The sequence below is a fragment of the Delphinus delphis genome, chromosome 8 (assembly GCF_949987515.2).
Source record: "Delphinus delphis chromosome 8, mDelDel1.2, whole genome shotgun sequence".
NCBI classification, from domain to species: Eukaryota; Metazoa; Chordata; class Mammalia; order Artiodactyla; family Delphinidae; genus Delphinus; species Delphinus delphis.
The window spans coordinates 58,779,488-58,790,141 of NC_082690.1; the positions used below are offsets into that span (position 1 = coordinate 58,779,488).

Here is a 10,654-nt window from a genome sequence, read left to right on the forward strand (position 1 = left end):
CAACAACCTGAGGGCGACCCAGTCCCGGTTCACCTACCAGCCCTTTCTCATGCCGGGGCCTAGACACGCAGCAGGTCCACGCCCTGTTCGGCCTTCTCACTCGAGGGGCTCCTGACCATTGGCTCTTCTGTAAGTGGGGGCGGAGCGTCACGCTCCGTGACCCCTCCCCGTCCTGAAGTCCCCGAGGAGCCCAGGACAGGACCCGGAGGCAGCGGGAAACCCAGCCGCACCCAACGGCTGTTGGCGGTGATCTGCCACCTGCTGCTGCAGCCCAGATTGGCTCCTTCCTCTGGCCCCACGGCTCCCTTAACCAATCACCAGCGAGGCCGGTAGGGAGGCCCCGCCCCGCGGGGTCCCGCGCTGGCACCTGGGGAGAGCGGGCGGTCTGCGGAATCACGGGCGGCTGAGTTGGTACCAGCGGACTGCGTCCCTGAAAGGAGAGAGTGCTCTTCTACCCGAGCCTCTGGGCGCTGTTAAAAGGAGCCCTGGGCTTCCCTGGTGGCGCAGTGGTTGAGAATCTGCCTGCCAATGCAAGGGACACGGGTTCGAGCCCTGGTCTGGGGAGATCCCACATGCCGCGGAGCAACTGTGCCCGTGAGCCACAATTACTGAGCCTTCGCATCTGGAGCCTGTGCTCCGCAACAACAGAGGCCGCGATAGTGAGAGGCTTGCGCACCACGATGAAGAGTGACCCCCGCTTGCCACAACTAGAGAAAGCCCATGCACAGAAACGAAGACCCAACACAGCCATAAATAAATAAATAAATACATTAAAAAAAAAAAAAAAGAGCCCTGGCTAGGGGCCAGAGGCGTGTACGACCCTGGGCAGCCTCTGCTTCTTTCCGGGAGTCAGTCTTGCCATCTTTACGATGAAGTTGGCGCGGCGAGGGGTAACCCTATGGGGAAACGAAGGGGCAGATGCTGGGATCGGCTCCCGAAAATGGAAGTGGAGAAAGGCGCGGAGAAAACCCTGGGCGTGGCGGTCTCTGCGGAAATGCTGCAACTAAAGGGCCGCCTCCCAGCCCTCGGAGACCGCAGGTCCCGCCCCCGCCCAGCCGGCCGCTCCCCATAGATCGAAGTCGCGCCGCACCCTCTGCCTGCCTCTCTGCAAACCCGGCCGGCCGCGCCTTTGGGTCGAGTACAGTCTGCTCTCCGTGGATGCGCGCTCCGCCCGCCGACTGACATATCTGCCAGTACTTGATTGTTCTCCCTGCGGCCCGGTGAGCCCGGCCCCGGCCCGCCCCAGCCCTGCGCCCGCTATATCTGCCCTACTCCCGCTACCCCGGCGGAAGGGACCCGCGCGCCACCTTTAATTTCACTCCTCACCTCCCACCCTATTTTGTATTTTACCTTTTGTTGTTTTTCTTTATCTCTCTTCTTTCACTCTTTTCATGTCTTGCTTTTGCTCTTTACCTCTCGCGTTCAAATGGCTGTAATATAAGCCTTCACCCTTCCACTTCCTCTCCTCGGCCGGGGTGGGGGACCTTCACCGAAGACCAGAATGACCTCTGCCACTCCAGGCGGCCCCAGGCCATTCCTGGGGCTCTTTCTGCTGGCAGGAGGCTTTGAGCTCCTTGATGCAGCCTCAGCAGGGCCCGCTCCAGCCCCTCTAACCTCCTCGCAGCCCCGCTCTGGTTCCTAGTTGACTCAGCGAGTCTCTGACCCATCATGACTCCCCCACCACCGCCCCACTCCTGCTCACCAGAGTCTGCTGTGTTGCGGGACGCTTCTCCAGAATACTGAGTTCCACTAAAGGAGAAATCTGCAACAGAGCAATGTGTGATACTAAGAGAGCAGATGGGGGAGGGAGGACTCCTGGGTTCATCCTCTCCTCCAGTGTGTCCCCCTCCTCCAGTGTGTGCACTTAATTAGTCCCCAGCTGCCCTGTGGGAAATGGACCCTGTGCCCTACCCTCACACCCCCCTGATAAGGATTGAGTGGGCTTATGTGCCTTGAACAGATGGCCCTTTCCTTGCTGGGGTGTGGTCCTTTAAGGTCCATTTCCCTTTCTAAACTCTCCTCCTTTGCCCTCACCTGCAGGACACATAGTATGACCATTAGGTGTTTCATCTCCCAGCCATTTTCTATGGAAAACCAAAGGGATCAGGCCATGATAGCCACTGGCAGCTTTGAAGAATGGGATGCCTTTAGAGAAGCTTGATCTTGAAGGCCTCAGCGTGAGATCTAACAGAGCCAGGTAAGAGTCCATTCTAAGGGAGGGGTCTTCTACTGCCTCAGCCCTGTGGTCTGGGGGCAGGTTTAGCAGGACATTAATAGAAATAACTAGCACCACCGTCCCAGTAAAGTCACTCCTAGCGTTCACAAAGCACTTAAGGGCCAGAGCCCTTAAGCTGACCTGACAATCCAAGGATGGTAATCCCCATTTTACAAAGGAGGATATTGAGGCCCAGGTGGGACAGTGATTAGCCCCAGGTCACCCTAGGAGTCAGCAGCAGAGTTAGGACAGGACCCTGTTGTTCTAACTACATATTGTTGACTCAAACTTTTGACTATCCTTAAGATTGCAGTTGGTAATCAGGTGAAACTGGTTATTTGCTGGGGATTGTAATATATTATTAACTCTTTCTCGTTAGGCCTGAGTTTAATCTTCTTAGTATGGTCTTTAGCACGGAGACCTTTGCCTTCATACCCATGCCTCTGAAGGACCTGACTTATGGCAACCCCAAGGCAACATTCAAAATGGCAACTTAGCCTTTGCACTTGTCTCTGAGGTGGGCAGGGCCTGGGCCTTATTCTTCTCTGGCCCTCACAACACGTTGCAACCCAGATCAAGGTCAGGACATGATTGACTCATGTCATCATGTCTCTGATGCCCAGAGAAGGGAATGCCGTTTGCCTGAACCTTCTCAGAACTGTCACATTGTCATGAGAGAACTTCGGTGTTGGACCTCCTCGTGAAAGGCCCGGGGCTGAGAAAACAGCAGGAAAGAAATGAGCTGGGCACAGTGCAAAGCAAATAGCATAAGCTTTGGAGCCTGCAGACAGGACGCTTACTAAGTTCCCTGTTCTGAAACATGGAAGTAAGGGCAGCCACCTCACAGGGCTGCACTGACAAGTAAGTGAGCTAGTAGAATGTGCCAGGCAGAGTGGGGAGGAAAGGTGTGGGGCACTTCCTGGGGAACGAGGATGTCAGGGCAGGGACGCTGGGGGTTCTGGAACACCTTCACCAACCCCTTCTGCTGCTTGAGTGCCAGTCTTCACTGAGCCTCATGTGGGCCAGGCTCCAGGGAAGCATGAATAAGGCCAGGAACTGAGTGGTGAGTCGCCTTTAGACTTCCCTGTTGGCCCAGCCACCTGGGATGAGAAGCCCAGGAGGAAGAAGCCTGGTGAGCATCTTGTTTCCATGGGTCTGTGTGTTCACGACTGACTGCCACCACGTCATTCCTCTGCTGGCCAGCGCTTTCCTCCTGGCCCCAGCAATGGGGGCAGCCCATTAGGTGAGGCTCAGAGCAGCCACTCCTATGTAGTGAAAGAAAGAAACTCAGGGGAGAGAAGCAGGTCACCCTCCTCCACTGGGGTGCTGGGCTCACTTCCTCCCAAGGCAGGGGAGGAAGGTGTTGTTGCAATTCTGAGAACAAAATGGAGGTTTTGGTTTCCTTTGTCACTATAGTTCTGACCTGCACTTCCGCATCCCCACCTCTCATGAAGATGTGGATCCCTCTGTTATAGGAGGAGAGGAAACTGGCCAGAGAGGGAATAGTTTTCCCACCCCCCGGGGTGGGGGTGGGGGTGGGTAGAGCACCTTATGCACTTACTCTCGGCCCTGAGAATTGCTCAGTATCCTTCAAGGCCCAGCTAAATGCTACCTTTTCTAAGTCTTCTGATTACCCACCCTTTCTTCTCTCCCAGTGAAGTTGGATGTTCCCTCCTTTGCACTTTGAGACTATGTTCTGCAAGCCCCAAATGCAGCTTGAATCACCTGTCCATCCCATGCCAGACAATAAGCCCCCCTCTAGGGTAGATATTGTCTCCTGCGCCTCAGTGAGCCAGTGCCCAGCAAAGCAGACTCCTTGAAAGAGTGCCTCTAGAGAGCCCAAGCTGTGTGCGGGCTGGTGGGGAAGAGAATTAGACTGAATTGAAGGAGCTGAATAGGTCTTGTTCACTCCTTTTCTTCTAGACTTAGTTCAAGACCCATAGGAACCTCTCCTGCTTAAGACATCCAGGGCATAAGCCTGTGGGTTTGTGCCTGTCAGGTCTTGGTCTAGCTGAAACCTTTTCCCCACTTCTGTCTGCCCTTTAAACAGATCTGCAGCATCAGGAATGTGGGCTTCAGTGAAATTTCTGCACCCAGCAGACACAGGGCTGGGCCAGTGCCTGTGAGGTAGCACTAGGATAGCTGTGATCCAGACACTCCCTGTGGCGAAAGGGAGGACTTCTCAGGAATGAATTGCTTCTCCAGCCCCTGCTTGAGTGCCTGTGGAGCTCACTCCTATTTGCCCTCCAGGGGCAGCTCTGGGTCCTTGCTTAGGGAGGTGGTGCTATCAGGGAAAGTGGGGTGGGGTAGTGAGAAGGGGGGGTCTGGAGCTTCAGCTTCTGATGGACCTTCTCTCTCCTTGGCTTAGATTCCAGCAGAGTTCCTCTGTCTCGTCTTGTTGCTGATTGAAGGTGCCCCCTTCTTTTTTCTTCATCTCCTGGGAGGTAGCAGGAATTGGCATTATGGTTGGGTTCAAGGCCACAGATGTGCCCCCTACTGCCACTGTGAAGTTCCTGGGGGCTGGCACAGCTGCCTGCATTGCAGATCTCATCACCTTTCCCCTGGATACTGCTAAAGTCCGGCTGCAGGTGAGGAGATGAAGCCTGGGGTTCTGATGGTGGCTAGTCTGCTCCCTCTCCAAGACACAGACTCCTCAAGGGCCAGCGGGGTTTTTCGGCGCTGTAAATTTTAGAGCATAGGGATGGAAGGAGATGGGGAGGGCAACCACCTGCCTTGGCCTTGCAGATCCAAGGAGAAAGGCAGGGGCCAGTGCAGGCTGCGGCCAGTGCCCAGTACCGCGGGGTGCTGGGCACCATCCTGACCATGGTGCGCACCGAGGGCCCCCGCAGCCTCTACAAAGGGCTGGTCGCCGGCCTGCAGCGCCAGATGAGCTTTGCCTCCATCCGCATCGGCCTCTACGACTCTGTCAAGCAGTTCTACACCAAGGGCTCTGAGCGTGAGTGTGGAGCTGGGCCACAGGCCTCTTGGCCTCTTCTCAGTGATGGTTGATCCTCGTTCTTTTAGCTGCACAGTTCCTTTAGGCCCCAAGACCTCTAGGAGGAATTTCAGATCAGAGGAACTGAGAACTAGAAGGGTCCCTGATTCTTCTAATGATTCCTGAACACCTGGGCTGTGCCAGGCTCCAAGTAGGGCATCGTCTCATAACAGTCCTCACAACCACCTCGGGAGCAGGTGGTATCATCCCCGTGTTACAGAGGAAGAGGCTGAGGCTTGCTCGGGCAGGAGGGACTTGGCCAAGGGCACATAATGGGGAGCCAGAAAGAAAACACACTGAGGACTTGTGCCTCCAAGGCCAGCACTCTTCCATTCCACCTTCTCAGCATGCCATGCCCACCCTCCATTTTACACGTGAGGAAAATGAGAACCCAGATCAAAAGGTTGACTTTTCCCAAGATCACACGGCAGGGAGAAGTAGATCAGGGATGAGAACCCAAGTCCTATGAATCCCAGTCCTTGAGAAAAGCCACTTCTCTCGGAGCCTTTCATATTTGTCAAATGGAAATGATACTTGGGAATTCCCTGGCAGTCCAGTGGTTAGGACTTTCACTGCCAGGGCCCAGGTTTGATCCCTGGTCGGGAACTAAGATCCCAGAAGCCACACAGCGCTGCCAAAAAAAAAAAAAAAAGGTTCTGATTTCTCGGGGCTGCTGAGTAGGTAAAATGAAGTGAATGAAAATGCTTCATGAAAGAAAGCATTACGTCTCATTTTGTCCTGCTCCTCGCTCTGTCCCAGTGCCCAGCACGTAGTAGACACTCCCAGTGATAGACTGTATGATGCAAAAAGTTCTTAGAGCAGGGCTAGTCTGTGTCTTATTACCGAAAGTTTACAGTGAAGACAGGAAATGACAGTGACGTGGTTTTGGTGAGGAGAGGTGGGAAATGAGTGTAAACCCAGCTGGCCACTGACCCCCATGGTTCTCCCACAGATGCCGGCATCGGGAGCCACCTCCTGGCAGGCAGCACCACAGGTGCCTTGGCTGTGGCCGTGGCCCAGCCAACGGATGTGGTAAAGGTCCGATTCCAGGCGCACGCCCAGGCTGGAGGTGGCCGGAGGTATCAAAGCACCATTGAGGCCTACAAGACCATTGCCCGAGAGGAAGGGTTTCGGGGACTCTGGAAAGGTGTGTACCAGGTGTTTTCCCTTCCGCATCCTCCTCTTCCCCTATTCCTTGGTCTCACATAGGCACCATTTCTTTCTGCAGGGACCTCTCCCAATGTCGCTCGTAATGCTGTTGTCAACTGTGCTGAGCTGGTGACCTACGACCTCATCAAGGACACTCTCCTGAAGGCCAACCTAATGACAGGTGAGTTAGGGTAGATGTTGCTGGGTCTCACCTTCCCCCAAACCAGGAGCCAGTGTGGGTCTGCCTGGAGACCACATCTTTTCATCCCATTTCCCCTTTGCTTATGGAGTGAGTTTCTCTTTCACTGAACTGAAGCCAACTGGGGTGAAGTTTCCACTCTGCACGTTGAGGCGCTGAGGCTAGATTGGCAAAGTGACTCTCAGAGACACTGGGAGAGGTCCCAGCTGCAGTCTCTGTGTCTCTAAAACCACGAGACCTTAGCTACTTAAATCATCTCTTTCCTTCTGGAATTATGGGGTGAGGAGTCCTGACTGCTTCCCCTGCTCCTCCTCCTTGGCAGATGACCTCCCTTGCCACTTCACTTCCGCTTTCGGGGCGGGCTTCTGCACCACCATCATCTCCTCCCCTGTCGACGTGGTCAAGACGAGATACATGAACTCTGCCCTATGCCAGTACCGCAGTGCTGGCCACTGCGCCCTCACCATGCTCCAGAAGGAGGGTCCCCAAGCCTTCTACAAAGGGTGAGCCTCTGATCCACCCCACCCAATTCTAGGCCTCCTGGCCACCTGTACCTATCACACAGGTGGGAGAGAACCACCCAGAACTGAGTGGTTGCTGTGGCAACCACGTGTCAAACTATTTCTGATCCTGGTCCTGGCATTCTCGTGCTCTTAACTCCTTCCTATCAGAGTTGCTATCATGCCTACTTTGTGGGTGTTAAAATGGAGACTCACAGGGGACTCTTGCTCACAGGCCACAGCTCCATTCCCTGGGCCCTCCCAGCTTCCTTTGGGACAGAGCATCTGGGTTGGATTGGCTGCCAGGGCCCAGCAGGGTGAAAGAGATGACGTGTGTTTTCTCCCCTCTAGGTTCATGCCCTCCTTTCTCCGATTGGGTTCCTGGAACGTGGTGATGTTCGTCACCTATGAACAGCTAAAACGGGCCCTCGTGGCTGCCTGTGCTTCCCGGGATGCTCCCTTTTGAGCCTCCCCTGCTGATCACCTCTGGCTTTGGCTGCAGCCTGGACCTGCTTCCCTTTTCCTCCTCCCCTCATTCCCTTCCCTCTCTCCCCACCCCTTCCCTCTGCTCCCTTTCCCACCACCTCCCTTCCCTCTCCCCACATTTTCACCCCTCAGCTCCCCGTTGCCTCTCACAGTCCTGATGGAGTTGACCCCAGCTGACACTGTGGGAAGCCTGGACAAGCCAGCATCTCAAGCCCTCAGTCCCTTGAGAAGTTCAGCCTGACTCTTCGTCCTGCCTCCTGCCCCTGAGCCCGACTAGCACGTCACCCATAAAACAAGCTCAACCTTGGCGTCTCCTCCCTCTCTGTTACCAGAGGTCTTGGTCTAATGGGCCCTTTTGGCACCTGGTAGGCAGGGGAGGAGCCACCTGACTTGGAAAGGGGGGTGTGACCCATCTTCCTCCAGCAATCTGGGTGGAGGTCATCCGGTCTGCTTCTCTTTCCAGACCAGGCCAGGGCTGGGGTGGCAAGTAAAGGAGCGGCCTGGAGTTAGCAGTGGCCTTGCTCTCTCGCCACACCACTTGAGCTTTCACTCACCAGTGTCTGGTACTCCAGTACCTGCCTTTCCAACCCCCCCCAGCTGGCCCCGGGCCTGTTAATCTGCAAAATGAGTGTTCCTGTTTGCCCTGCTTCTCCTGTGCTGCTTGGAAGATTTAGAGGAACTTAGGAACCTTAGATGCTGTAGGCTTATTTTATTCCATTTTACAAATGGGAAATCCACCTCCCCCAAGTCCCAGGCTTAGTGAGGACAAGTCAGGTTGCTTCCCATCCTCCACAGTCATACCCTTAGGAGGCGGTATAACTGCATTGGGTGGGACAGGCTGTAGAGCAGACACCCAGCCTCAGCCGGAGTCTTTCCATTTAGAGTCTCACCCTCACCCCAGGCTAGAGATCCCAGGGAGGTGGTGACAAACCAGGGGTGTCAGCCTCCCTGTCCCTCTTCCTACCATCTGTCTCCAGTCAGGAAAGCAGGTGGGCAGGGCTACTTCTGTTTCAAGGGTTAGGGGACTCTGTGAGGTTCCAGAATCCCAAGGCATCTCCTGAAGGGCTGGGCCCTTAGAATTAAGCCATCCAGGCCCGTTTTATAGATGTCTGAAGAAGCTGAAGGCTGAGACAGGTCATGCAGGCAAGGACACATAGGAAATCAGCCGCTGAACTGGGACTAGGACTCAGATTCCGCCCTCCCCCTGTGCACTTTTCCCCTAGGGGCTGGGGTCCTTCAGGAATCCTGTTGGGCAGCTGTGGAGCCAAGCCCAGAGAACGTGACCTTCCTGTTTAAGTCAGCTGGTGCTACTGTGCCTTCCCCACTGGTCAGAGCAGGAGGCTGGGCCCTTCAGTGCTTGGGCAAGGGGTCCAGGATATTAGGGTTGTAGAGAAGGAAAGAGGGTCCAGGACTCCTCACCTTACTTTTTATTTTTATTGAAGTATAGTTGATTTACAACCTCACCTTACTTTTGAGCTGAGGTCTCATAGTCCCCAAGAGGGACAGGGTTGGGTGCAGGAGTCAAGCCAGGGTGAAGGTGGCAGGGAGTCGGCATAAGTGGAGGACCCGGTCAGTGTACTTAATGCACCTTAATTCTCACATTAATCCTCTGAGGCAGGATTTGTTTTGCACCAGAGGAAACTGAGGGGCAATTTGTTGCCTTAGGCATTGTCAGCTGGCTCATTCACCAGCCTTGTGTTTCAGACACTGGCATGGACATGAGGCCACCAGACTTCATCACGGTTCTAGGCATGACCTTGAGACAATGAGGGGCTGGGAAAGGTGGGAGGAACCACCGGACAGCATACCAGGAGGCCTCAGTAACTCCTCAACCCTTAATGCCTATAAAATACCTGACACAAAGTAGCACTGAAGGCCACACTGAGGTAATAACAACAATCTCATAAATGGCTCTCACAGGCCTGAGAGTCTCACCATGAGGAAAAGGTTAAGAGCAGGCCTTGCTGCTGCCCTAGAGGACAGCTGGAGCACCAGAGTTTCACAAGGCAGGCCCTCACCCACTTGCTTGCTCTCAGAACAGGGCACCTACCGCCACCTCTCCACCTGGGTCCTACCTCAGGGCAGAGTCTGCTTCACTCCTCTGGTTTCCACAGCCCTGCAAGATAGGGATTGTAAATAGCTCAGAGGTGAAGCGATTTGCCCAAGGGTACACAGCTGGTTAAGTAGAACACCTGAGGTGCATCTAACTCCAAAGCCCCCATTCTTTAGTGAACCCTGGGTCAGACTCTGTCTCAAGGTCGGCTGCTTTCTCCCTGATGTTAAAAGTGGCTGACTGGTGCTACTGAGCCCCCATTTAAGAAGAAAAACCTTAAGCTAATATGATGCTTTGAATGGTGGAATCCAAGCAATGTGGATATCATGGGGCCCTTTTCTGGCACCTCTTTTTTTTTTCTTTTGAGGGCTGTTCCGCGCAGCTTGCAGGATCTTAGTTCCCTGACCAGAGATTGAACCCGGGCCCTCAGCAGTGAAAGCACGGAATCCTAACCAGTGGACCACCAGGGAAGTCCCTCCGGCACCTCTTAAGTCACTTCACAAAAGTGGCCACCCTCTCTGTCATAAGCTTGGATCTCTCCTAGCCCAAGTCCAGACTCAAGTGAAGGGCACCTCCCCTGGCACAGAAGAGGTGCATGCTGCACTGTCGATGGAAGGCGGGCTGGGGAAGCAGGTGTGGTCTGCAAAGGCCCAGCTGGGCTTGGAGGCTGGCACTCCCCCAGGCCATGCTGGTAGCAATGCTGTAACCCTGATAATCTAAGCAGTGAGTTCACTAAGCACTTTCGCACCAGTGAGCTGCCTGAGGAGGGTTATGGGTTCTGCTTCACTAACAAGATGGAGAGTAACATCCAAAGGGTGAGCGGCAGGACTGGGAGCAGGGCCCAGTTCTAAGACCTGCCTAGAGGCAGCCCAGGCCAGGCAGAAACCAAAGCCATTTCCAGCACTTGTGTCCCTCATGCTGCCTCTAATCGAAGCAGAGTGAGGCTGTGGGAAGTGGCCTTCAAGATTCTGATGACAGCTTTGCCACTGAGCCCTGTGTGACCTGAGACAAGGGTTTTGTTCTCTTTGTGCTTTGCTTTCCTGAGTACAATGTGACT

At 54.6% G+C, this 10,654-nt stretch overlaps 1 protein-coding gene across 1 annotated transcript; it reads left to right on the forward strand.

Moving 5' to 3' along the window:
* Positions 1 to 1,071: 1,071 nt before the first annotated feature.
* LOC132429688 (dicarboxylate carrier UCP2) lies at positions 1,072 to 7,846 on the forward strand. The gene is made up of 8 exons (XM_060018296.1): positions 1,072 to 1,220; positions 2,041 to 2,197; positions 4,584 to 4,803; positions 4,961 to 5,171; positions 6,163 to 6,357; positions 6,439 to 6,540; positions 6,881 to 7,061; positions 7,410 to 7,846. The coding sequence occupies exons 3-8, from the start codon at positions 4,678 to 4,680 to the stop codon at positions 7,522 to 7,524; spliced, it is 930 nt and encodes a 309-aa protein (XP_059874279.1). The 5' UTR covers positions 1,072 to 1,220; positions 2,041 to 2,197; positions 4,584 to 4,677; the 3' UTR covers positions 7,525 to 7,846.
* Positions 7,847 to 10,654: the final 2,808 nt, after the last annotated feature.

Bases quoted from the DNA above. Each gene is read 5' to 3' on its own strand.
- LOC132429688 (XM_060018296.1), top strand. From the start codon at position 4,678: ATGGTTGGGTTCAAGGCCACAGATGTGCCCCCTACTGCCACTGTGAAG. The intron at 6,541-6,880 runs GTGAGTTAGGGT...CCTCCTTGGCAG, and splicing joins GAAGGCCAACCTAATGACAG to ATGACCTCCCTTGCCACTTC. The intron at 7,062-7,409 runs GTGAGCCTCTGA...TCTCCCCTCTAG, and splicing joins CCCCAAGCCTTCTACAAAGG to GTTCATGCCCTCCTTTCTCC.